General features: G+C 43.1%; 1 protein-coding gene across 7 annotated transcripts in view; it reads right to left on the reverse strand.

Moving 5' to 3' along the window:
* VRK2 (VRK serine/threonine kinase 2) overlaps positions 1-27651 on the reverse strand; it is a 96969-nt gene that overhangs the window by 39215 nt on the left and 30103 nt on the right. For all 7 annotated transcript variants that reach the window (XM_073672399.1, XM_073672398.1, XM_073672403.1 and 4 more), the window contains exon 9: positions 2053-2173. In XM_073672399.1, coding sequence (XP_073528500.1) covers positions 2053-2173 — 121 coding nt within the window. The remainder of the gene's footprint in view (positions 1-2052; positions 2174-27651) is intronic.

Below are 27651 nucleotides of genomic sequence, written 5' to 3' on the forward strand. Positions count from 1 at the left end.
GAGTGGTAGTAGTCTGCTTGCTCTGTCTCCAACTATAAAAATAAGAATAAAATAAAAAAATCCATACACTCACCTGTCCTAAGTGTCCCCCGCTGTAATCCTCTGACCGCTCATGCCAAGGAGCCAAGGAGAATGAATTGCTGCAGCGAGCGGGAGCCGCAGCTGCGCTGAGGTCAGTGAGTGACAGGACACCGCTTGCTAGAGCGAGTCATTCTCCCTGGCTCGTCGGTGTGAGCGATCAGATGAATTACAGCGGGAGACACCTTCGGACAGGTGAGTATAAGGATTTTTTATTTTATTCTTATTTCTACAGTTGGGAGACAGCGGGAGCAGTATACTGCTCTCAACATTGTCCCCTGCTGGTGCTGATCGCAGTGCCGGCAGGAGACAATGATAAGGGCAGCTTTCAGCGTCCAGCGCTTGGGAACAGCGCTAACTGTACCGCTGACACCCAGGTGCCAGTACGTGTGATCCTGATGTGGCACATGGGCGGCACACGGTTGCCACACGGGTGCACACGGACATCTCCGATACTGGTTTTTCCAATACCGGAAATATCCGGACATGTGAAAGAAGCCTAACACAGTGAGGTGACCTGTGACTTCTTCAGCAATGCTAATTGCTTTAATGAGAAGGAAGGTGCTAAGACAGGGCAGTCAATATAGGGTTAATTTAGAAGCATAGTTTAACCAAATTACCCTACATCTAGGTTAATATACTTTCACATACTTAAGGCTTGTGCACACGACTGTAAAAACATCCTCACTCCCATGTTATTCAATGCGGCAGTGCACGTCTGATTTTTACCTTGGACGAGTGGTTAAAAAAAAAAAAACGCAGAATGTATGCATCGATAATCAGAACGCATTCGGCCATTCAAGTCTATGGATCCATGAAAAAAAATTTTCATGGACAGACTGCATGAAGCAGATGGAGAAATGTTTTTCTTCCTTATTCTCCACATCCGAGAAAACTGGATCCCACTCTGATCAGAGTTTGGGTATTTGGGTAGGTTCACATGAGCTGTATAAAAAAAAAAAAAAAAAAAAAGTCGTTCAGCGTTTCTTACAGAAAAGTGGGAAGATTTTTTTTTCTCACTTGTTATCCATATACAATCTATTTTTTACAGCAGCTATTGATCATTTACAGTTTCCAATTTTACACAATTGCAATGTATCCGTAAAAATTGGATGCTATACTGTGGCATTCGATTTTTTTTTTTTTCGCACCCATAGACTTGAATGGGTGAGCCTCATCCGATTTTAGGAAGAAACTAGTCCAGGCTTTGTTTTTTTTCACATGCAGATTCAGTCGGTGAAACAATTCGTTCATCTGCACTGTCCACTGAATAAAACTGGTCTGAGTGTGATCTGATTTTCTGACGGACAGCACTTGAACCAAAAACATGGTTGTGTGAACGAGTCCTTAAAGGATGAATAGAATACGAAGACGACTATACTACTAGTGCATCGGATAGCAATGCACACTAGTATTCATGGGAAATATCAGTCAATAATACCAAGCGTACACCGTACAAAGTGATTCTAAAAAGTGCCAGCTCTTGTGAACTTCAATTTCCATTTTATTTTAACCATTTCTACACTTCACTTACAAGAAAGCGTCAAATCCTTTCTTCTTGGGGATGATGGGAGAGGTGTTTTTTCTGCAGTAATTCCGAAAAAGTGACATTTTTTTCCAATATTGTGACAGTATGCGATGAAATTTACGGATATATGTGCAATATTTTAGCGTCGCTCTGCCTATACCTTATAATAGGAGGCTGAAATTGAGCTCCCTGTACAATGCATCAATGCTGTGCAAAGGCATGTTCACACTCAGTGTTTCGCTTTTCTTTTATTAGTTTCACAGGAAAATATTCTGCCAAAAATAAAAAAATAAAACTACCTGCAGCGAAAACTTCATGTGAACATACCATAAATGAAGGGTGAAAGAATAACAATATTACTTGTAATAAAAAAAGATGTTTTTTTTTAGATTATTTACAGTATATTGATTATGTTTATACTTTAATATTCTTTTTCCAACCCATACTTTGTTTTGGAAGCCAGGATAGTAGAAAAGTCCTTTAAGCTTTGCTCCCAGGGTAATTTTCCAGATATCCAGTGGAGCATACAGTATGCGAGGATTTCCAGGTCCCCTCGTCTGGACGGGGCTAGGAGAAAAAAAAGGGATGTTTAAATATGATGGAGTATCGGAATACATTTTTTGAGGAATGCACTGACTATTCGTGATGAAATATGAAAAAGTAAAATAGGCAAAGTGTTTTGTTTGTTCAGCTGTATTAGGAGTAAAAACGCCCAGTCGTTTTGGCTTTACACCACAGACAGCCAAGTGACTTGTTGCTGCAGAAAGGCCGGGTCAGTTTTCTTACCTCCTCTAACTTCATCCTTCCTCAGTCTAGCCTGTCACATGAACTTGATCCCCATGGCCTCTGACATGATCCAGACAGCCCATAACCCAGCACCAACACTTTCTCAAAGAGCCAGGCAGTAAAAACAAAGAAAGAAATGTCTGCAGCTAAATTGCTAACACATGTTCCAGGAAGTCCATGGGGTCTACACTGGTCATACAGAGACCATTTGAGTGCAGACTAAACACTGATGGCCTTTCCTGTTCCATCATGTTCGCCAGCTGAACCGAAAAGATAAGACAAAGCTGCCATCTAGTGGAGAAGACCTGAAGTCGTTCGCCTCCGTCTCCACTTTACCACTGAACAATGCACTCGCTTCTCCGCAATAATACGCTATAAACAGCGGCCGCTGACCCCAAATAATTCATCTCCTAATAGAAAGCTGAAGAATTTTGTAAGGTTATATTTTTTTTTTTTCCCAAAAATATAATAAATTGCTTTATACAAAAGAAAAGGAAGGAGTTAAACCCGAAGTGGAGAAGAAGGAAAAAAAAAAGAAAACCTCGCGGCGCGCAGATCTTCATTATGCCGGGTTTATATGCGAGATGCAAACCAGCTGATATACACACACCTATGAAAGTTACTCGCTAAATATTTCCAGCCATAATTTAAAATTTGTTTTATTGTGTTATGACTATTTGGAGAGCGGCTTCTGGAGGGGGAGAAAAAAAAAAAAGGAGGAGAGCCGTGTATCAATCACTAAGGCGAGATTGGAGATGGATATTTTATCTGCTGTTGCGATTGGAGAGAAAGATGTAATCTCGTCCTCGGCTGCTTGTGGTTGTTACACTTGCGGCGTAGTTTATGGGCTTTCGTTAAGTGAACTGGAGAAAAGTCACTCAGCAAACTTATCTGTTCATTTACAAAGTCGCCTATTAAATCCGGTAGTGCCGACATCACAACTGCCCTGTGTTACTGTATAGAAGTTATTATGGGAGCAGGGGACAAGATTAGCGCACACACTGCGCTATTAGGGTATGCCATTATTAAAGGCCTTCAACCTAACAGAATGCTCCTCCGTCCCTTGGGGGCCATTTATTTTCTGTACTGGCTTCAACATCGGCCTAATGTAAGACTTGGCTCTCGTATTAAAATAAAAACACAATCTCCACCACTTGCAGTTCTGTACCGATTTTATCAGTCATAAATCTCCCATTAACTGTGGAATGATTCCATTCATACACATGTGCTCACAAGCTCTTTTTCCATCAGAGCAATCCCGGATTACAGCCTTGTAAAACCGGCCCATTTGCTTGCAGATCCAGGCATGTGTGCGAGACTACAGAACATACTACTGGATGGATTAGGTAGATGCGAGAGAGAGACAGAAAGATGAGAGAGATAGATAGAAAGATGCGAGAGATAGATAGAAAGATGCGAGAGATAGATAGAAAGATGAGAGAGAGAGATAGAAAGATGCGAGAGAGAGATAGAAAGAAGCGAGAGCGAGGTAGATAGATGCGAGAGAGATAAAGATGCGAGAGAGAGGTAGAAAGATGCGAGAGAGAGATAGAAAGAAGCGAGAGCGAGGTAGATAGATGCGAGAGAGATAAAGATGCGAGAGATAGATAGAAAGATGCGAGAGATGGATAGAAAGATGCGAGAGATGGATAGAAAGATGCGAGAGATGGATAGAAAGATGCAAGAGATGGATAGAAAGATGTGAGAGAGAGATAGATGCGAGAGATGGATAGAAAGATGCGAGAGATAGATAGAAAGATGCGAGAGAGAGATAGATGCGATAGATAGATTGATTAGAAAGAAAAAAAGGAGCAGCACCAGCATATAAAGTTCGGGTGCCCAGCCTCCCAGGTATAGACCAAACCTTCAAGAGAATTCAAACAATAATATGCGCCTGCACTTTCGTACTGGTTGAGAAAGGTTCTTTTTTTTAAACCCGAGACCTCGCCATTATGGGCTATTACAGAGCACTATTTTTTCACCTTCTATATGATGATATGCTGCCTCCAGTTTTTTTAATTCAATAGCTATTACACAAACAGACAATAGATAGAAGATCGGTAGATCGTGTTTAGCATATGCTGGTAACATTTCTAAATTACATAAAAATGTTGACCACTATATAGAATTCTCTGTTTGGAGGCGCTGGTCAGTTTTTTGAAGTATATTATTGGAGGTGGTGACTGTCTCAATATTTGGCTGAGCACTCCTCATCAGCCAAAGGCTTCATTCACACATCGCACATGGATGCCATCAGTCTGCTGTACGTGTTTCTCACAGACCCATAGACTTGTATTAGCTCTTCTCATCTGTGATACTGGAGAAAAAAAAAAGAACACATCTCTGAAAGTTTTGCACAGATACCTGGTCCATGAAAAAACACGGACATGGGAACGTCACCATACACTATAGTGGGTACATGTTGTATCTGTTTACAAAAATAGATAGAACACGTAGGATCAACGTGGGCATGTGAATGAGGCCCAACACTGTTTTTTAATTAGTGCTGGATCCTACCCGCCCTTTAAATTTGTAGCCTGGGAGATGCTTGAGAAATATTAGGTTAGGGTCCTATCAAAGGAAGGTCGCCTTGTCGTGGCTGGTGGGCCATCATGAATTGGCCAATTTATGTGGCAATTACTTTAATTTTTTAAAAGTGTATTCTATATGGCAAAAATACAGATCAAGATATATTCAAGATTGCAAAATCTTACATAAACATAAAAAGATATCACACAAACAGATAGAGAAATATATATGAGATAGGCAGATAGTCTTTAGCATATGCTGGTAGCATTTCTAAAATATACAGAATTATTGAGCACTATATATAATGAACATAAATACACAGTACAAACTATCAATTATCAGTTGCTTATTGCCTCAACTCACGTCATATTCCAATACTAGAGGGCTAATAGAGCGAGATTACATGCAAGACATTATCACCATATCCACACTATTCTTTCACAAGGTCTTGTACACATTTTTTCAGAGGGCGTCATGATTATGTAACCAAGTTATCCTATGTAGCTCATCACATCTCATTATGGCGGCATTTCTATACACTTAAGATTTGTACATATTCTGCAATTCTCCAATTAGACACACTCCTCCCATAAAAGGCACCGTTTTCAGACGCCACATAAAACCAGAAAACCAATGCATTTTACATTATAACATCCATTTTACAAATCAGTATTGATATTTTATCTACAATATGGAAGAAAATACAAATCGAATCTATTATTCTCCAACTAGTCTCTTTATCCATCTTTCTGATTTATATACTCATATATCTATCCATCTATCTGATGACTATTTATCCATTATATCCAGACATCAGACTTTTCTTCCATTTATTTACACTTCTATATATCCTTTTTTCTAAAGTCTCATTCAGACATCAGATTTTTGCCTAGGAGTGTCATCCATGGTTTCCACAGACCGCACTCGTACATCTGACAGTCTATGGAGCCATTCAGATGTCAGTTTTTTTCCTCGGACCGAGTGATCCGCAGACAATATATCAGAGAAATGTTCGATTTTTATCTGTGGGTCGGATCAAGATCAGCAATGCAAGTCAATGGCTCTGAAGAAGAATAAAAAAAATAAAAATCAGAGTTTTATGGACTCTTAAAATGGAGACGGTGCACATTTTTACTTTTTTTCCCATTTTTCCACGTACAAAAAAATTTAGAGGACACTCATATTCTCCTATGCAAAAAAACGGTCCGAGTTTCATCAGTGTTTTTTTTTTTTTTGTTTGTTTTTTAATCACAGTGTCAGCTGTTACCATCAGAGTTTGGTCAGAGTGTCAGCTGTTACCATCAGAGTTTGGTCAGAGTGTCAGCTGTTACCATCAGAGTGTCAGCTGTTACCATCAGAGTGTCAGCTGTTACCATCAGAGTGTCAGCTGTTACCATCAGAGAGTCAGCTGTTACCATCAGAGAGTCAGCTGTTACCATCAGAGAGTCAGCTGTTACCATCAGAGAGTCAGCTGTTACCAGAGTTTGGTCAGAGTGTCAGCTGCTACCATCAGAGTTTGGTCAGAGTGTCAGCTGCTACCATCAGAGTGTCAGCTGTTACCATCAGAGTTTGGGCAGAGTGTCAGCCGTTACCATCAGAGTTTGGGCAGAGTGTCAGCTGCTACCATCAGAGTTTGGTCAGAGTGTCAGCTGTTTCCATCAGAGCGTCAGCTGTTACCATCAGAGTTTGGTCAGAGTGTCAGCTGCTACCATCAGAGTGTCAGCTGTTACCATCAGAGAGTCAGCTGTTACCATCAGAGAGTCAGCTGTTACCATCAGAGAGTCAGCTGTTACCATCAGAGAGTCAGCTGTTACCATCAGAGAGTCAGCTGTTACCATCAGAGAGTCAGCTGTTACCAGAGTTTGGTCAGAGTGTCAGCTGCTACCATCAGAGTGTCAGCTGCTACCATCAGAGTTTGGTCAGAGTGTCAGCTGCTACCATCAGAGTGTCAGCTGTTACCATCAGAGTTTGGTCAGAGTGTCAGCTGTTACCATCAGAGTTTGGTCAGAGTGTCAGCTGCTACCATCAGAGTGTCAGCTGTTACCATCAGAGTGTCAGCTATTACTATCAGAGTTTGGTTAGAGTGTCAGCTATTACCATCAGAGTTTGGTCAGAGTGTCAGCTGCTACCATCAGAGTGTCAGCTGCTACCATCAGAGTTTGGTCAGAGTGTCAGCTGCTACCATCAGAGTGTCAGCTGTTACCATCAGAGTTTGGTCAGAGTGTCAGCTGTTACCATCAGAGTTTGGTCAGAGTGTCAGCTGCTACCATCAGAGTGTCAGCTGTTACCATCAGAGTGTCAGCTATTACTATCAGAGTTTGGTTAGAGTGTCAGCTATTACCATCAGAGTTTGGTCAGAGTGTCAGCTGCTACCATCAGAGTGTCAGCTGCTACCATCAGAGTTTGGTCAGAGTGTCAGCTGCTACCATCAGAGTGTCAGCTGTTACCATCAGAGTTTGGTCAGAGTGTCAGCTGTTACCATCAGAGTTTGGTCAGAGTGTCAGCTGCTACCATCAGAGTGTCAGCTGTTACCATCAGAGTGTCAGCTATTACTATCAGAGTTTGGTTAGAGTGTCAGCTATTACCATCAGAGTTTGGTCAGAGTGTCAGCTGTTACCATCAGAGTGTCAGCTGTTACCATCAGAGTGTCAGCTGTTACCACCAGAGTGTCAGCTGTTACCACCAGAGTGTCAGCTGTTACCATCAGAGTTTGGTCAGAGTGTCAGCTATTACCATCAGAGTTTGGTCAGAGTGTCAGCTGTTACCATCAGAGTGTCAGCTATTACCATCAGAGTTTGGTCAGAGTGTCAGCTATTACCATCAGAGTTTGGTCAGTGTCAGCTGTTACCATCAGAGTGTCAGCTGTTACCATCAGAGTGTCAGCTGTTACCATCAGAGTTTGGTCAGAGTGTCAGCTGTTACCATCAGAGTTCAGTCACAGTTTCATCAGTTTTTCATTGATTTAAAAAAATAAATAAATAAATAAATAATATAAAATAATGGGTTTCTCAAGCTTTTACTAGCAAACAGACCATGAAAAAGAGCATCGAGTGCTGTGCAATTTTTTTCGCCGACTCGTAGACTTGCATTGACGAGTTTGATCTGATACTCGGATCAATATCGGACAAGTCTCTGTGCTGTCATGCGGACCACTCTATGGAAGAAAAAAAAAAACACCGGACACGTGAACAGCCCATAGCCCATCATAGGTATGAATGCACAGACTACACGTGTTCAAAAAAACAAACTGACGTGTGAATGAGCCCTTACTCTTCTACATATTTCTGTCTGTCTGAATATCCCAAGCTCACTTGTAGATCCGTTCAGCTCTTTTTGTGAGTGTTCAGGCCATCCATCACAATTACAGGCTGCGAGAAATGCTTATTTGGCTGTGTTTAAGCAGCATATCCATTCTCATCTCCTAGTTAAACTATGAGTATATGATAAAAGGGTTATAGTACCAAAGAATCCTTCTACGGATCTTTTTTCAAAATTTCTTCTGCGTAGCAAGCTAAATTAACATTTTAAACAGTACCGAGGGGACAGATATGCTGCTGCATTAATTTAGATCTGGGAGATGAGATGACTCTCCAGCTACTGTATTTGTGCAGGGCATTATCAATGTACCAAGCAGCAGCTAAATGCATCAATAGGAACTTGACAATTATAAGTGATTTTTTTTTTGTGCTGAAGGATGCATAGAGTCTCCCCAGTGCTGCGACTGCCACCGCCGCTAATAACATAACAAGCACAGAAAATAATAAAAAGGTCTAGTCAGTGTATTCGGCATATCATCACCCTGCACGCAGCTTACACCTATGTGGCTGCAAATGCCAAACGTCACACGATGGCACTAATACACAGAACACTTAGACGACTTTAAAAAAAAAAAAAAAACTCTTATTCAACATATTATGTGTGGTATGCCTACAAAGAAATTAGGTATTGACTGCTTGGCTTGCAAGGGAAAAATTCTGCAAAAAATCTATAGCATGCATTGATCCAAATCTTACTTTTAGCACAAGTAAAAATGTAACGAATTAAAATGGTCATCGTGACGCAGAAACGATTCTCTAATTTACAGGAACGCTGACAAAATGCAATTTACGTAACGCATTGTCTTGAAGGGAGTTGTGCCCATTTCTCATTATTTCAGAAGACAGTGTAATAAACCTACATTAATATATTTTTTTATTCCTATTTTTTTTTTTTTATTTTGCGCTTACATTACTTGATTGAAAAAGAAACCACTTCTACGTTTTGGACAGTAATGCAACCAATAAACTAATTGCGTCATATAAGCCTTGTGAAGTTTTCCATATGGTGCCGTTCAGGTGGATTAGTAATGGCAGAAAAGCATTGCTCCAGGCACCGTTCCCATGCTCGTATAGGCACTGGCAGCTCGGGTCAAGTGTGGTCAACAGCAAAGCATGGCGAAAACTCTACATAAGCAACTTCCCTTGTGTTAGGATCAGTGATCCCAATATGTGCAGAATTATCCTGACGTCTTCTTCCAATGCAAAAAAAATACAACAAAGACGTCTGTTTAGGAGAACTCGAATGTTTTATCTTTTTCTGAAGAAAAGATGTAATTTGGATAAAACAAATAACAGATTAAACAACGGCATAAATAGCAATTACCAAATACAGTAGGTTGCTATTAGCAGATTCCCACCAGCAGAGGGAGCAGTCCAAACCTAAAAAATGGCAACCTGAGGAATGGCGTAACCCACAAAACCCATCAGCAGACCAAGGACTGTCCTAGGGGGCGTTAAATAGCAAAAAAGAGGCATTCAAGAGATTAAAACAGGAAAACAGTAAGGAGGCACTAATGTGTTACAAGGAAAAAACGAGAACCTGTAAAAAACAAATAAAAATAGCGAAGGAGGAAACAGAGAAACGTATTGCTAGGGAAAGCAGATCAAATCCCAAACTGTTCTTTACGTATATAAATAGTAAAAGGATTAAATCGGATAATATTGGACCGATAAAAAGTGAGGAAGGCAAAATCATAGAGAAAGATGAGGATAAAGCTAATCTATTAAATAATTTTTTTTCGACAACTTTCACAAAGGAAATCGAACTAACAGGAGAAATGAGAAGTGACAAACTTAATCCTCCACTAAGTACGACTAATCTAACCCAAGCTGGGGTACAGAAACGCCTCAGTAACATTAAAATAACCAAATCACCAGGACCTGATGGCATACACCCACGGGTACTAAGGGAACTAAGTAATGTGATAGACAGACCGTTATATCTTATATTTAAGGACTCTGTTGAGACTGGGTCTGTGCCACTTGATTGGCGACAGGCGAATGTAGTGCCAATATTCAAAAAGGGAGCAAAAAGTGACGCCGGAAACTATCGGCCGGTGAGTCTGACATCCGTTGTGGGCAAAATTTTTGAAAGCTTCATTAAAGAGGCAATTACGGAGCATCTTGATGCTAATAATCTTTTAATCCCGAACCAACATGGATTCATGAGGAATCGCTCCTGCCAAACAAACCTGATTGACTTCTACGAGGAGATTAGCTCTCGAGTAGATCAGGGGGAACCAGTGGATGTCGTGTATCTCGACTTCTCAAAAGCGTTCGATAGCGTGCCACATAATAGGTTGGTATACAAAATGAGAATGATGGGGCTGGGGGAAAATGTCTGCAAGTGGGTAGCTAACTGGCTAAGGGATAGAAGGCAGAGGGTGGTTATAAATGGAATATACTCAGATTGGGTAAGCGTCACTAGTGGGGTACCACAGGGGTCTGTACTAGGCCCAATGTTATTTAATATCTTTATTAACGACATAGTCAACGGGATAAATAGTAAAATATCAATATTTGCAGATGACACAAAGCTATGTAAAACAATTAATACAAAAGATGACAGTGCAGACCTACAGAGGGATTTGGATAAGCTGGGTAGGTGGAGCATTAAATGGCAAATGAGGTTTAACGAGGAGAAATGTAAGGTCATACATATGGGAAGGAAAAATGGAAGTCACCAGTACTCACTGAATGGGAAATCATTGGGGAATTCAGAGATGGAGAAGGACTTGGGCATCTTGATTGATAGCAAACTAAATTGGAGTGCCCAAAGTCAGGCCGCTGCTGTAAGGGCAAACAGGGTAATGGGATGTATCAGAAGAGGTATAGCTGCAAAGGATGAGAACATTGTTCTTCCACTGTACAAAGCACTGGTCAGACCACACTTGGAATACTGTGCTCAGTTATGGGCCCCAATATATAGAAAGGATATAAATGAGCTTGAAAAGGTACAAAGGAGGGCAACAAAATTAATAAAGGGAATGGAGGGACTGCAATACCCAGAGAGGTTGGCAAAACTAGGACTATTCAGCCTGGAAAAGAGAAGGTTGAGGGGGGACATAATAAATGTGTACAAATATGTCAGGGGACAGTATAGAGATCTTGCCCGGCATTTGTTCAAAAGGAGGGATATTACGGTAACAAGAGGGCACTCACTAAGACTGGAAGAGAAAAGGTTCCAGCACCAGCATAGGAAGGGGTTCTTTACGGTAAGAGCAGTGAGAATATGGAATTCACTGAGTGAGGAGACGGTAATGTCGGATTCACTACACCAGTTCAAGCGGGGACTGGATGCATTTCTAGATACCAGGCAGATTTCAGCATATACAGTCATGGCCAAAAGTATTGAGAATGAGACAAATAGTAATTTTTCCAAAGTTTACTGCTTCATTTTTTGTAATGGCAATTTGCATATACTCCTGAATGTCAAAGAGTGATCAGCTTAACAGCAATTACTGTACTTGCAAAGTCAATATTTGCCCACAAAATTAACTTTAACCCCCAAAACACATTTCAACATCATTGCAGTCCTGCCTTAAAAGGAGCAGCTAACATCGTTTTAGTGATTGATCCATTAACACAGGTGTGGGTGTTGATGAGGACAGGGCTGGCGATCAATCAGTCATGATTAAGTAAGAATGACATCACTGGACAATTTAAAAGGAGGCTGGTTCTTGGTATCATTGTTTCTCTTCAGTTAACCATGGTTATCTCTAAAGAAACACGTGCAGCCATCATTGCACTGCACAAAAATGGCCTAACAGGAAGAGTATCGCAGCTACAAAGATTGCACCTCAGTCAACAATCTATCGCATCATCAAGAACTTCAAGGAGAGAGCTTCCATTGTTGTCAAAAAGGCTCCAGGGCGCCCAAGAAAGACCAGCAAGCGCCAGGACCGTATCTTAAAACTGTTTCAGCTGCGGGATCGGACTACCAGCAGTGCCGAGCTTGCTCAGGAATGGCAGCAGGCTGGTGTGAGTGCTTCTGCACGCACTGTGAGGCGGAGACTCTTTGAGCAAGGGCTGGTTTCAAAGAGGGCAGCAAAGAAGCCACTTCTCTCCAGAAAAAACATCAGGGACCGACTGATATTCTGCAAAAGGTACAGGGAGTGGACTGCTGAGGACTGGGGCAAAGTCATTTTCTCTGATGAATCCCCTTTTCGATTGTTTGGAACATCTGGAAAACAGCTTATTCGGAGAAGAAGAGGTGAGCGCTACCACCAGTCTTGTCTCATGCCAACTGTAAAGCATCCTGAAACCATTCATGTGTGGGGTTGCTTCTCAGCCAAGGGAATCGGCTCACTCACAGTCTTGCCTAAAAACACAGCCATGAATAAAGAATGGTACCAGAATGTCCTCCAAGAGCAACTTCTCCCAACCGTCCAAGAGCAGTTTGGCGCCCAACAATGCCTTTTCCAGCATGATGGAGCACCTTGCCATAAAGCAAAGGTGATAACTAAATGGCTCATGGAACAAAACAGAGATTTTGGGTCCATGGCCTGGAAACTCCCCAGATCTTCATCCCATTGAGAACTTGTGGTCAATCATCAAGAGACGGGTGGACAAACAAAAACCAACAAATTCTGGCAAAATGCAAGCATTGATTATGCAAGAACGGACTGCTATCAGTCAGGATTTGGTCCAAAAGTTGATTGAGAGCATGCCAGGGAGAATTACAGAGGTCTTGAAGAAGAAGGGGCAACACTGCAAATATTGACTTGCAGCATTAACTCATTCTAACTGTCAATATAACCTATTGGTACTCATAATATGATTGCAATTATATTTCTGTATGTGATATAAACATCAGACAAACACTAATAAAAACCAGAGGCCAGCAGATCATGTGAAAATATAATTTTGGTGTCATTCTCAAAACTTTTGCCCATGACTGTACTTAAAAATAAAATAGTAGGTTGATACAGGGATTTATTCTGACTGCTGGTTTCAGAGTCGGGAGGGAATTTTTCCTCAGGTGAAGATTGGCTAAATCATTTGGGGCTTTTGCCCTCCTCTGGATCAACTTTAGCAATTACAGAACTAACAGGTCGAACTTGATGGACGCAAGTCTTTATTCGGCTTTACAAACTATGTTACTATGTAGACCAGTCTACAGTACGCAACCAATTTGCCGACTACAGACTGCTGTAAGTGACAGTCCACAGCTTGAACAAGAATACAATAGACAACCAGGTGATTTAAAGGGAATATGAGAGCAAGTTTTGCCATGTAATCTGAGAACAGCATGATATAGTTAGGGGCTAAGAGGTTGATTCCAGTGATGTATCACACACTAGGCTGTGTTTAATAAAATTAGTGTTTTATCAGCAGGAGATTATCACTACAGGATTAGGCGTCTCGTGCCTCCAGGTCCAACCCTGCCCCTGTGTACACTATATATTGACAGAAAGTAGCCAATCAGTGGTGGGGGTGGGGTTATACGGGGCTTAGCATTTAAGGTACTGCTGCATCTGCAGCAGAGAAAGCTGCATTTTTTTCACTGGAATCAGAGTCTCTGTCCCTACATTATGCTGCTCTCAGATATGTCAAGATGTGGAGAATTTGAAGTACTGTTCTTAGATGCAAATCTGGCAAATCCAGGGTAAAAAAAAATTCACATTTTCCATGGAAATTTTTTTTTCCAAAAAATTTAGCTTTAGATTTTTAATGAAAGATACAACATGAATTGATAGGCTGTGGATTTAAATTTCCATGCAGATTTTTTTCCACATCATGTGGATGAGACTCGTTAAAGTTTCCTCCACTTTGCGGTTACTGTGAGATACTGTAATACGCTGCTAATTTATGGAAACCCCTTTAAATGGGTTGTACAGTATACCCTAGTTTCAGTGACATGTGCTAAAAGAACCGTTCAAAAATGTTCTAAATTCCTAATGCTCCCCCCTTTGTGGACTTTGGCTACTGTTCAGGCAATTATTCACGTCGACCACAGAACATGACTTATGTCCATGAAGGTCACGTTAGCTTACAATACTAATATCCAGTGTGTTACCGCTGCTCCCAAAGATCGGTGCTCAAATACAGAATATTTGGAAAATGATGAACTACATGTGCCCCATACTTTTAGCAATATTTGTATAAATCTATACAAGTCCCGTGATTATGTGCTCTCTGAACGTTTCCAGATTTCAGGATACAAAAGCAGCTAAAATGACTGTAACATCTGTGACATATATATTCAAACCTACATGGTGAAATATATTCTCCAAAATCACAGCACAAGACCGAACATCGGAGAATGGGAAATGTTTCCACAGTGCCGGCTTCACCTGTGAATTTATAGTTCTACCTGTATAAATGGAAGCCGCTCCGGAGCCACTCTGAAATGATTCACTAGTACTTGAAAGACATGAGGCTGCAGATAATGTGTAATTTATTTCTCCATTCTTCCCCAGTCTCCTAAGTGACAATGTTTCCCTGCTGATAGACATCCTCAACATACCCATGCTCCGTTATTTTTCGCTACAAGAAAAACACATGGCACTTGATTCTACATGTGCCACACTGGGCAGTCAGGGAACAATGCTTGGAATATGGGAATCCTGCATGGTATTTCTCCTCACATGTTCAAAAATATTGAGTTAAATGACCTTAAAAAAAAATCCGAGCTCCCCTGAATTTGCGGCTCTTTTCCATTTGTCACTGTGCGTCTTCATTGCTGAGATAATCATGTTTATTGGTTTGTAAACAAAGATTTCACATACCCAGTTGCTTTCGAAGTGCAGTTTTTCTTCTGAGTCTTCTCTGGGGGTATGCACTTTCACACCTCCCTCCTAGGTTCTGCTAATCACAGCTCAGCAGCATCTTAGACTGCAAGATCAGCTGCAGAGTTGTGATTAGACACTTCTGCAAGAGAGGGGTGAAAGCACACGCCCCCAGAGAAGACTCTGAAGAAATGCTCAGTTGAACTACAAGCAAAGATTTCACATAGTGTGCTCCAAAAGCAGTAACTGAATATCTCTGCAATGGAGGGGAGCAGCGCAAAACTGAAAAGAGCGGTAGAATCAAGGGAGCTCAGGGATTTTTGCAAGGTATTTAACTTAATTTTTTGAGCAAGCGACGGGTCCTTTTTAAAATGGTCATTGTCTCTTTTATAAACGTATCTTGGATTGATAGTCAGTGTACTAAACCACAAAATTATTAATCACTTTAAAGAAAATATATGTTACCCCTGTAAAATGACCTACACTGCTGGCCACCAGGAGTCTTCTCCTCTGTAACTTGCTGTCCTCTGCCTGTTAGATCACAGGAAGTTGGGGTGGCACTTGGCTTCTGTTAGCTGTGACCCGCTTTACACAGAGAGGATAGAGCTGGTATCTCCCTTTGATGAACAGCTCATGAATAGTCCCTCTTCTGTCCCTACTTTTCCCGTCTCTGTGCGATCTACAACCTTTACTCCCTACATAGCAATTTGTAAATTCCCTGTCTTTCAACCTCGGTAAGCCAGCACAACTGCGCCATCATAATCAACTTTTCAATTCTGCTCGTTTCCCAATGAAGCTGTAAGCCACGTTAATCAGCAGCTCACTGAATACTTCACTACCTGTTAGCTACTCCTTTGTGTAATAACAAACATGCTTAAAGAGTAGTAGCTAAACTGGATGAAATTAGGAGCACAAACCATAACTATTGATGCTGCTGTATCTCACCTTTCTCATGGTATCACCTCCATCTCAGCTCTTACTGCGCTGCTGTATGTTAGTGCCACATCTCTTATCATAACCCTTGGGACACTGCAATAAGAGCAAGGAAGTTGCAGCAGGTATAGTCCCATCTGACTATTGAGGATAGGCAACCGCCCACTTAAAGGGGTTATCCAGGACTTTTGCTTTTTTTCCCTATTGGGCTAAGAAGTTACAGGCAGGTAGTTGCCAACTACCTAACTGTTCTGCCCAGCGCCGATCTCTCTTGGCTCAGAGTGGTCACGGATCGCTCCTGCTGGCGATTCTGCAGCTTCATTTGGACCCCATGTCAACAGAGCAGCTCTTTCTCTTACAGTCTGCTCTGTCAAAGAGGCGTCACTGCTGATGCCATGCTGATTGACAGCAGGCTATCTGCAGTTAGGCAGTGGGGAACTGGCTGTCAATCAGCATGACGTCGGCAGTGATGCCCTGTTGAGAGCACAGCGGAGTAGCTACTGCTCTGATGACGTGATGTCACCGAAAGCCATATATTCACTGGCAGGAGCGGTCTATGAACGCTTTGATTAGGGAGAGATCGGCGACAGGCAGAACAGCCATGTAGTTAGGAATTACCTGCCTTTAACTTCTTAGCCCCATAGAGAAAAATAAGCCAAGTCCAACATAATCCCTTCAAAAGAGAATGGATGTCTGCTAACCGTAGAGTGCAGCAAACCAGTTAGGACATCAGAAGTACCAGAGCTCCAAGCCTGCATTTAATTCATCTTTTCATGAAACAAGAAGTTTGCTTTAATTGAAGTTACAAAATGCATATGTAAGAAAAGGGCATTAACAACAATTCCTTAAGGCCTGATGCACATGGCAGTATAACAGATCCATCTATCACCCACAGCGTGCTAGGAGTCTAAACTGTACCTATACGTGCCTCGTCATAATGAAAAAAAATATCATGGAGATATTCTTTCCTGGAAGCATTAGCATTTCAATGCATGCCCGAGTCTACGTTACCTATTCTCCATAGGAAACATCCGAACACCAATACACCTGTATCTACACAGGAAAATGTATAATGCAAGAATGGCCCTGGTGCAAGCACAGCCAATGTACTCAGGGGTGTTCTCTCTAAGTTGGGCAAGACAGAACTGCATTTACCAAAAATTAATGTATACATAACACAACGCATCATATTAAACAGCATCCAGGTCTAGCATTATGGAGGTAATGTAAGGATCTCTGGTTGTAACCAACATAAGGGAGTACTATAGGTTACACAGTTCCCCTATATCCCTATGCAGAGAACATGAACGGAAACCATATTGTCTGGAACTGTAACGTAATCCAGATGTTTTGGTTTTGAATACGTCGAACGATAAATTAAAAGTGACCATCTTTGAGCCTGATGGTATGTATATTAGGATTAAGGATAGATGTTAGAACTATTAGGCCCATTATGGAATCTATAGGATTCTTTGGCTCATTGTCTTATAGTAGAAAATAGTTCTCTCTTAATCTTCCTATTATCTGAGAATGGTTAGAATTAATTTTAAAAGATGTAAAATGTGTGCAGACAAGTAAACCTGGATGTAGCAGCGTAAAATGGAGTTTTGCTTCAAATAAATGAAATTACTGACTGTATTTGGCCTCTACTCTATTATTTTCTTTGTTTCTCTCCCTCTCATTACCTCAAAGGATGGTTATAGGTAATGTATCAGTAGGTTTTTGCCATTTAATCTGAGAGTAGCACAATATAGGACAGGAGACCCTGATTCCAGGGATCTATCACTTATTAGGCTGTGTGTTGTAGTTTCAATGCAATCAGCATTTTATCAGCGGGAGATTATCACTATCTGACTATATGTCACAGGCAGCACAGTCAGGCTAATCTGTATAACCCCATACCCACCAGAGTAGTAGCTTGCTCACAACGCACAGTGTACACAGGGAGCTGCCAGTCAGGAGTGCGATATGGGTTACACACAGTTTTAGGCCCCTTCAAACGTCCATTTTTTATGTCCGAATGAGGTCTGTTTTTTAAGAACCGCAAATACGGACATACGCACACCCATTGTATGCAATGGTGGTGCACACGTCAGGTTTTTCACACAAACCGTGTGTCCATGTGAAAAACCCTTAGATACGTAAAGTTTTTTTTGCGCGGCACGGACAAAATGCGTGCCGCACACGTGCACACTGATGACACACGGATGACATCCATGTGTCCTCAGCGTGACAAGTACCGGCGCCTGGGAAAAAGCGGTACAGTGGCAACGTCATGAAGGTTATCCCAATTCATCAGGCCAGCTCACAGTGAACTGGGGTAACATTCACGACGTCACCGCTAGTGGTGATCCCATTGAGGTCACTGCATTTCTTCCTGTCCTGCTCGCAGGAGCTCATTGTCTCCTGGTTTTCAGCCTGAACGGTTGCATCATGCCACCGTTCAGTTTGAAAACCAGATGTTGCAGAGATGGATTATGGCATGGGACAGTATGGATTGTTTATTATTTTTGTTTTTTTTACAGGGAACACTGGCTTCAGTGAATTAGGCGTAAAAGGGGAGTATAACTTTTTTATTTTTTAATAAATGTGTAAAACCGGGAGTTGTATTTTATTTCAAATAAAGGATTTTATTCGTGCTGTGTGTTTAGTTCAAAATTTACTATGTGGTTAGTAATGAGAGCGTCTTATAGACCCACATTTTATTACCACACTTGCCACCGCACCTGGGAAAGTGGGGAGAGGCTAAGCGCCAGATTTGGCGCATCTTATGGCGCCATTTCTAGGGTGGCTGGGGGCTATATCTCTGGCCCCTTCCTAGGTTATTAATATCAACCCACAGCTGTCTGTTTAGCCTTTGCTGGTTTGAATTTATAGGGGGACTCTACGTAATTTTTTTCTGGGTTCCCCTGTAAATTCACCAGTAAAGGCTAAGGAAACAGCTGTGAGCTGTTATTAATAGCCTTGGAACCTTTTGGGATATTGGCTCTGTTCCCAGATTATTAACATCAGCCCCCAGCCTTCGGCTTTCCCTCTGCTGGTTATGAAAAAATATGTGGGAGCCCACTACATTTTTCTTTTATTATTTAATTCTTAAATTTTACACAGGATGTACACAGGGGGTGCAGAATATAACTCCCATCATTGTCTCCTGGTTGCACTGATCTCAGCGCAACCAGGCGGCAATGATGAGAGCTGCCTTCAGCAGCCGGCGCCTGGGATCAGCATGAACTGTATTACTTTTCCCAGACGGTGGTACGTGTCACACAGATGTGTAACACGAACTGTAAGTGGATACACGAATGTCACACGGATCTCACCAGTACTAGTTTTTCCTGTACAGGCATCACCAGGACGTGTAAAGGAGGCCTAACTTTTAGATCTGCTACATCTACATCAGCGAAAACAGGTATTCTATGAAAACTGCACCAATCAGCCCAGTAAGTGATACATCCCTGGAATTAGGCTGACCCATGTTAAGCTGTCAGATAACATAGCAAAATCCTGCAGACAGATTCCCTTTAAGAAAATAGAGGCTGCGTTAATGTGTTACAAAAATAAGCCAAAATACTGTTAGATAAACACGTAACAATGAATAATCTGTCAATTTTGTGAAAGCTGTGATTGTATTGTAATAAACATTGAATTACAAAAAAAAAAAAACTCGGACTGCAGCGCTTTGTCCGACAGCTGTATTTTGATGGCCGCCACCCCTTTAATTTCTTCTCTCTCTGTGAGCACACGCACGCTGTGCTCACTACTGAACGCTGAGGAACGTGCAATGAAAGATTACATCCCGACACAAGTGACAGCATCAGGACATACTTTGAGGGTGGAGTTAGCGTGCAATTTGTGTGGCCTTAGAAGGATGGTATAAATATCCAAATGGCCCTTGGCATAAATAAGGATCCCCACCCGCGAGTTAAAGGGTGGTTATCAAGTTGTCTCTTGAGCAGCACACAGCTTTTCAGGCTCTCACTTCCTGGTTTCTCCAAGGGCGGGCTCTTCTCCTTGAGTGACAGTTCTGGTGAGTAGCAGAGCTGTAGTATTAGGCCAGAGCCCCACTATCAGTATTTGGTCAGTATTTTTTCTCAGGAGTGGGAGCCAAAACCAGGTGAGGAACAATCAGAGAAAAGGTAGAATAGAAACAAGTCACCAATTCTGCATTTATCACCCACTCCTGGTTTTGGCTCCCACTCCTGAGAAAAAATACTGACCAAATACTGATAGTGGGGCCGTGGCCTTAGTAGAACTATAAAGCTATACACCTATTAGTGGTTTGTTCTGAGACTACACTTCTAATAATAAAGTTCTAAAAGGGGCTGACAGGACATATGAGGTCACACACATACACATTATGTAATCACAAAAAAAAAAAAAAAAAAACACCAGTGCAACATAAAAAATGGTTCGGCCTCACCCATTTGATGACCAGAGTAAGTCGTCCATGGGTCGGGGGAGAGGAGTTGGGAACGATGACCGGTCAGGCACTAGTGAACTCCTTGTAGTGCCCCGTGTAGAGAGTCACCCGTCCTGACAATGACAGTACCCAAGTGTGGTCCTATCCCACTAAAGTGTCCCTAAATTCCCTCCTGACGCGCTTCCTCTATTGGAAGTGGAGGACTCATCAGGGGAGCAAGGATATACAAAGGGAGTTAAATAAGAGTTCAGATGAATATTAGAACCATAGATAAATCATGGGGACAAATATATGAATGACTGAGTTGATAGAAACCTTGTGAGTTGGCAGAGTGCTGCGCGGCTACAGAGATTCACCCATCATCTGCCTCCAACAGCCGCAGGTGTAGCAGAGCTGCTGTTTACCTGTTAAATGCTGCTGCCAATCTCTGACTGGCATTTACAGTGCACAGCCCTGGGCCTGACGTTCTAAACGCTCATCGCCCCTCTCCCCGAACGATCTCTTCTGGCTCAGCTGGCAATTCCCCCGATTCACTTCGCCTGTCGACAACAGAGCAGCTCTTCCTCTTCCAGTCTGCTCTGTTGACGGGGCGTCATTGCAGACATCATGCTGACTGACAGCCGGCTCCCCTCAGTTAGGCATCATATCGGCAGAGATGCCCCATAAACAGAGCTGAGTGGAAGAGAGGACGCTGCTATGTCGACACAACTTCAGTGGTAGCAGGGCTATTACCGGTAGGAGCAGTCTGTGACCACTCAGCTAGCAGACATCAACTACCTGCCCATTAGCTCATAGCCCCATACGTAAAATGAATAAAAGTCCCGGATAACACCGTTAATGTAGGTATCCTTGGTAGTCTACAGTAGTAAAATGTTTTAAGATGATTACTTGAGCTCTAGGGCAGAACAGGGGTCAATGTTAGTATCCCTTTTTGGACTAGGGCAGTGAAGGGGTTAATCTTCGGATCATTGATGATCTAAAGCAGTCAAAATGGGAAGGCATAATATTAATGTGAAAGGATACTAATTATAATTGCACATTTATTAGTTCAGCCTAATAGTTTGTGCCGTGTTAACGTGGTGAGAAAATAAGGCACTTATATAAAATATGCATTTATAGATTAATTGCATTATTATTATTATTATTATTATTATTAGCAGTTAGGGTTGTGGTGCAGCAACATAAAAATATATAAAAACTAATTCAGTATATACTACAGCATTACACTTTATTTAATAAAGAGCGAGTGGAGCTGTGCAATTATCTCACAGGGTAAAGCAGAGATGTACTTTTTTTTTCCTAATCTGTGATATTAAAAGTACTCCAGTTTTCTACACTGCTGGCAAATTACTAGGACCTTGTTCATTACATGGTCAATGGCCCTTTTAATAGAAAAAGCAATAATATGTAGCCGTTTACACCAACTAGGACACGAAGGAACAAAGCAACAGGCTATAAAGCAATTGAAACGGCCAAGGTGAAAGCCTGCAGTGCCAAATTCCAATGCACTTCATATAAAATATCATTTCTGAGGCTTAAAACATGTCTGCAGTCAGAGGGAAAATACAGTTTTGCAACTCTGGTCATTAAAAAAAAAAAAAAAAAAAAATTTACTTATTTTTCCTTCACGAATAATATTTCAATTGACTTTTTGTCTTGCTGACAGAGCAACGGAGAAAGCATTGCTGCATTGACCACATTGATCCTCAGCCATTCTGTCAACAGTAAAACTTTCGACAATATATTCTGAGCATTGACCTTCCGTGCCATCACAGTCCACAGACTCTTCTTCCTCGGGTTCCTGTGGCTGTCTGTTGGATTGAGACCGCAATGTAATAAACAACTAAAGGTTTAATTAATGGTAAATGAATACAAGACATAGGTTATGACTTGAACTAATTAGGGAATTGTTGAATTAAGTCTGCCTGGGAATGCAAGGCAGGCCAATCAATATCCAATAAAAAGGACTATGTATGTAATTTAGCTGGAAATGTGTTTCCAATACCGTCAAAGTGAGTTTAAGTAAGTAGAATATATGAAAGACTAGGAGAACAGTTTAAAAATGCAATACGTGAAAGATTTAGAGGATGACTCGCAGGAGGGAGATGGAGATACGAAATACAAGTTTTATACTTTCCTTTTTTTGGCATATTTTTGTTTTATAAGTTAATTTCGGTCCATAGCGAGTGCCCTTGTTTAAAACAGTTTTAGGCCTCCTACATATGTACGATTTTTTTTCTGGGGGAGAGGGGTATACATACCCAAAAATATGGACAATTTTTCATTAGTCTATTTGATCCAATTTTCAACCATTTTTTGGTACGTGTCTATTTTTACCATTCGTGCACCATCTGTTTTTGTCATATGCAAAAAAAAAAAAAGTTTCCAAAGTTTTCCTACTCCTTCTACAGCAGTGGTCCCCAACCTTTTTTGCACCAGGGACCGGCTTGAAGCAAGATCATTTTTCCATGGCCCAGCAAGGAGGGGGTGGGGTGGGGTGGGCTTTGGTCATATGGGGGCGGGGTAATGGAGGGATTTGGAGTTTAGTGCATACTTATCATATAGTGTAGACCAGGTCCCCGCCAGGAGCTATGCCAGGAGCCCCACATAATGTGCTGTGCCAGGAGCCGCATCACTGAGGCCCCATCACGCCCTGCAGCAGGACAGGGCAGCTGTCCTGACAGCTGCTGTTCAGCTGCATTTACTTCATCCCAGGGGCGGACACAGACTGTAGTGGGCCCCTGTGCAAGAAATTTTTGGGGGCCCCCCCCGCCCTTCATAAGGCAACAAAGTTATGTAAACATAACCCCCCCATGTGCATCTCTCACCCCCCCATGTGCAGCTCACCCCCGTGCATCTCTCATCCACCCCCCGTGCATCTCTCATCCACCCCCCGTGCATCTCTCATCCACCCCCCGTGCATCTCTCATCCACCCCCCGTGCATCTCTCATCCACCCCCCGTGCATCTCTCATCCCCTCCGTGCATCTCTCATCCCCTCCGTGCATCTCTCATCCCCTCCGTGCATCTCTCATCCCCTCCGTGCATCTCTCACCCCCCCCGTGCATCTCTCACCCCCCCCGTGCATCTCTCACCCCCCCCGTGCATCTCTCACCCCCCCCCGTGCATCTCTCATCCACCCCCCGTGCATCTCTCATCCCCTCCGTGCATCTCTCATCCACCCCCCGTGCATCTCTCATCCACCCCCCGTGCATCTCTCATCCCCTCCGTGCATCTCTCATCCCCTCCGTGCATCTCTCATCCCCTCCGTGCATCTCTCATCCCCTCCGTGCATCTCTCATCCCCTCCGTGCATCTCTCATCCCCTCCGTGCATCTCTCATCCCCTCCGTGCATCTCTCACCCCCCCCGTGCATCTCTCACCCCCCCCGTGCATCTCTCACCCCCCCCCGTGCATCTCTCACCCCCCCCCCCGTGCATCTCTCACCCCCCCCGTGCATCTCTCACCCCCCCCCCGTGCATCTCTCACCCCCCCCCCGTGCATCTCTCACCCCCCCCCCGTGCATCTCTCACCCCCCCCCCGTGCATCTCTCACCCCCCCCCCCGTGCATCTCTCACCCCCCCCCGTGCATCTCTCACCCCCCCCCCCCGTGCATCTCTCACCCCCCCCCGTGCATCTCTCACCCCCCCCCCGTGCATCTCTCACCCCCCCCGTGCATCTCTCACCCCCCCCGTGCATCTCTCACCCCCCCCCGTGCATCTCTCACCCCCCCCGTGCATCTCTCACCCCCCCCCGTGCATCTCTCACCCCCCCGGTGCATCTCTCACCCCCCCGGTGCATCTCTCACCCCCCCCCCGTGCATCTCTCACCCCCCCCGTGCATCTCTCATCCACCCCCCGTGCATCTCTCACCCCCCCCGTGCATCTCTCATCCACCCCCCGTGCATCTCTCATCCACCCCCCGTGCATCTCTCATCCACCCCCCGTGCATCTCTCATCCACCCCCCGTGCATCTCTCATCCACCCCCCGTGCATCTCTCATCCACCCCCCGTGCATCTCTCATCCACCCCCCGTGCATCTCTCATCCACCCCCCGTGCATCTCTCATCCACCCCCCGTGCATCTCTCATCCCCCCCGTGCATCTCTCACCCCCCCGTGCATCTCTCATCTCTCCCCTCCCTCCCATGTGCATCTCTCATCTCTCCCCTCCCTCCCATGTGCATCTCTCATCTCTCCCCTCCCCCCATGTGCATCTCTCATCTCTCCCCTCCCCCCCATGTGGATCTCTCATCTCTCCCCTCCCCCATGTGCATCTCTCATCTCTCCCCTCCCCCCCATGTGGATCTCTCATCTCTCCCCTCCCCCCCATGTGGCTCTCATCTCTCCCCTCCCCCCATGTGCATCTCCCATTCCCCCCACTCCTAGTTAATTGTATTTAAAAAAAAATAAAACTTGTTATACTTACCCCCATGCGATCCCTGCAGAATCCTGGCGCTCGTCCAAATCGCTGACACCAGGTTCTCCTGACTTCCGGCCATGTGACAGCGCCGTCACATGACCGGAAGTCAGGGGAATCATGAAGGTGCTGCCGCAGCAGCGCAGCGCTAAGATGTCCCGGACCCGGTGCTTAGCATGCGGCCGGGGGCCCCATGAGGAGAGAGACGCACAAGAGGGGGGCTACGAGGGGGCTCCTACCGGCCGGGCCCCATACTGGAGTCAGGGCAGTCATGCCCTGATGGCGGCCCTGCTGGAGGCTGGAGGGGCCCCCTCTCCCCGCGGACCGGCTGAAAAACCCCAACGGCCCGGTCCTGGTCCGCGGACCGGCGGTTGGGGACCTCTGTTCTACAGTATAAAAACAGACCGTACTTGGATAGCACAGATGGCATGCAAGTACTATGCTCTATTTTTGCAGTCATTTACTGAAATGTAAACATTTAATATGCAAGTTGGATTAAAAATGGGACAAAATTAAATAATGGACATGGGAGCAGCTCCATTTGCTAGAATAGGTTGTGACAAAATCACTGGTAAAGTGATAGAGGGAAGATAGCCTCCGTGAAACATATTAGCTTCCGTGAATTGAAACCATGAAGTTTGCTCCAGAATGTTATTTGCTGAGAGGGGTTAAACCTCCACTTTAAAAAGGGAGTGTTTTTTGTGAATGACCATTATGAAGGGTGGGAGGTCATTCACCATATCTCCACCTCAGAGTGTGGTCTGGGCTATAGATAGCCAGCCTTTTGACTCAGGTGTTGTTCAGTGTATGGAGAAGCTAGCTCCTGAGAGATAGGAGCTTGTGTTTTGTGCTAACCTGGACCGTGTGCTATTGTTAACCCTGAGTGGCCGGACCCCAGCCGATATACGGACTGTGCTGTATCTTTTATTTTGCTTTGCCGTTATGTCGAATGGTTTACTTTATTAACTCTAGGTTGGTTTATGACATTTTTAATAAACCAATTCAAACCTTAAAAGAGACAGTGTTCCGTGTCTACCTCTATTCACAGCCGAGCAAGCCGCTCTACCACAAGGTATACGGTCTACATGTGAAAAACACAAAGAATACATACAACAAAAATGGATGTCTAAATAGGGCCTTACATGGACCAATGCAAAATGTAGGGGGACGATTTTTACATACAGTTGCATTTTGTCACCAGCATATCCTCCATTTACTGATCTTGATAAGAGGCGGGGGTGGAGTGCTAGCGCCTGGTTTATTAAGAAGTGAATAACTTAATGAATCTGGAAGTGGTGTTTGCTTCCGTGCGCGCCTCGCCACAAAGATTACTTCAGTCAGTGACTGGAGTTAGATTTGTTACACAAGGTACGCCACTGCTCTTCATAATTTGATGAGTCAGGGAGTCGCCATGCCTTATCACAACTCCCTGCCTCAGCTTTGACCACTTTGTTGGAGCTGGATGAGAATAACATGAAAACCCCAAAAGTCCAGATTTTTTTTATGCACAGCCATGCACTGCGCAAAAACTTGTCACTTTTTAAACCCATTTACGCCAATTTTCTGGCATAAAAGCTTTGACGAATCGATGTCCATATGTGCATTGCCTTAGGATTAAAAATGGTTTTATAACCAAATAAAACCCTTATAAAAGAGATAAAAAAATCTAATTCCTTCAGGATGACATGCTGCCTAATCAACTCTGGGGTGCAATTTTAGGGAACGTACTTGTAAAAAATCACATGCCGCCTAATTAGTTGCCGCCTTTCAATCTTTCTTTCTCCTAGTGCTTTTTTAAATCTAAAAAAAAAAAAAAAAAAAGTTATTTTTTATTAGAAACTTTAGAAATTCTAACATTGTACTGTATTTCTTCGGTATTAATTTTTCTCAAGAATCTCAGGGTACAGGATTTAACCATGTAGCTCCAAAATGAGTTTAGATTATTTATGCTTCAGGGCCACTTCAGGTATTTTCATTATGTTGAAGAAGAAAAAAAAAAAAAAACGAACAAAGAAATGGAGAAAATACTGAAGTCTGCAAAAGTTAAAATGTAGAAAAAAAAAAGGGAACAGCTGCACAGAATACCTGTCACTGACTGAACTGGCCAGTCAGGGTCACTTCATTGTTCGTGGTCAAACAAAAGGCTGAGGGTGCACCAGGCAAAAAACAGAGCTTTACTCTGAAGCCATTATGGAAATAAAATCAGCAATAAACAGCAGGAGAGCCGGGAGAAAGAGGAGCCGGATCTTACCTGCTCTAAGAATATTAAAAGGGATTGCAGTATGTACGCAAGAAAATAAAAGAGAGTCCTCTGCCAATATAACCCCTTCATGACCACCCCATTTTCAAAGGGTTTTTTCACTATCATTTTCCCTCTCATTTTTCCCTATTTTTGGCAGACCGAGTTGTAGTTTTGTATGACACCATTCACAGATTCCAAATGTGGTGTAAGGGATTTTTCATACGCTGTGGTTTTTTTGCCGCACTTTTACAGTGAAAAAACGCAGCGTTTTACTGTATCAGCAAAGTGATTTCAGAAATCCCATGCATATGTTGCTTATTTTTTTTTCCCCTTGCAGATTTGAAGCAGCAGGTCAATTCTTTCTTCCAAATGAATAGCAGAAGCACATATTTTACTCAGTGGTTTTCCTGCAGAAATGTCTGCTACAAATACTTGTACATGTGCACATAAAAAAAAACAAAAAAAAGTAACGCTTTTTGGGTTGCTTTTTTCCTCTACATTATTGGGATTTGCGTTATGATTATATATAATATACAATGTTTTTTTTTTTTTTACAACAGCAGCTATTGATCATTTACAGTTTCGTATGTTAGAGTTGCAATGTATTCGGAGAAATCGGATGCTATACTGTTTCTCCATATGGCATCTGATTTTTTTTTGTGCACCCATAGA

This window comes from Phyllobates terribilis, unplaced genomic scaffold (genome assembly GCF_046119375.1).
Source record: "Phyllobates terribilis strain yellow unplaced genomic scaffold, ASM4611937v1 Scaffold_3__8_contigs__length_932513732, whole genome shotgun sequence".
Classification (NCBI taxonomy): Eukaryota; Metazoa; Chordata; class Amphibia; order Anura; family Dendrobatidae; genus Phyllobates; species Phyllobates terribilis.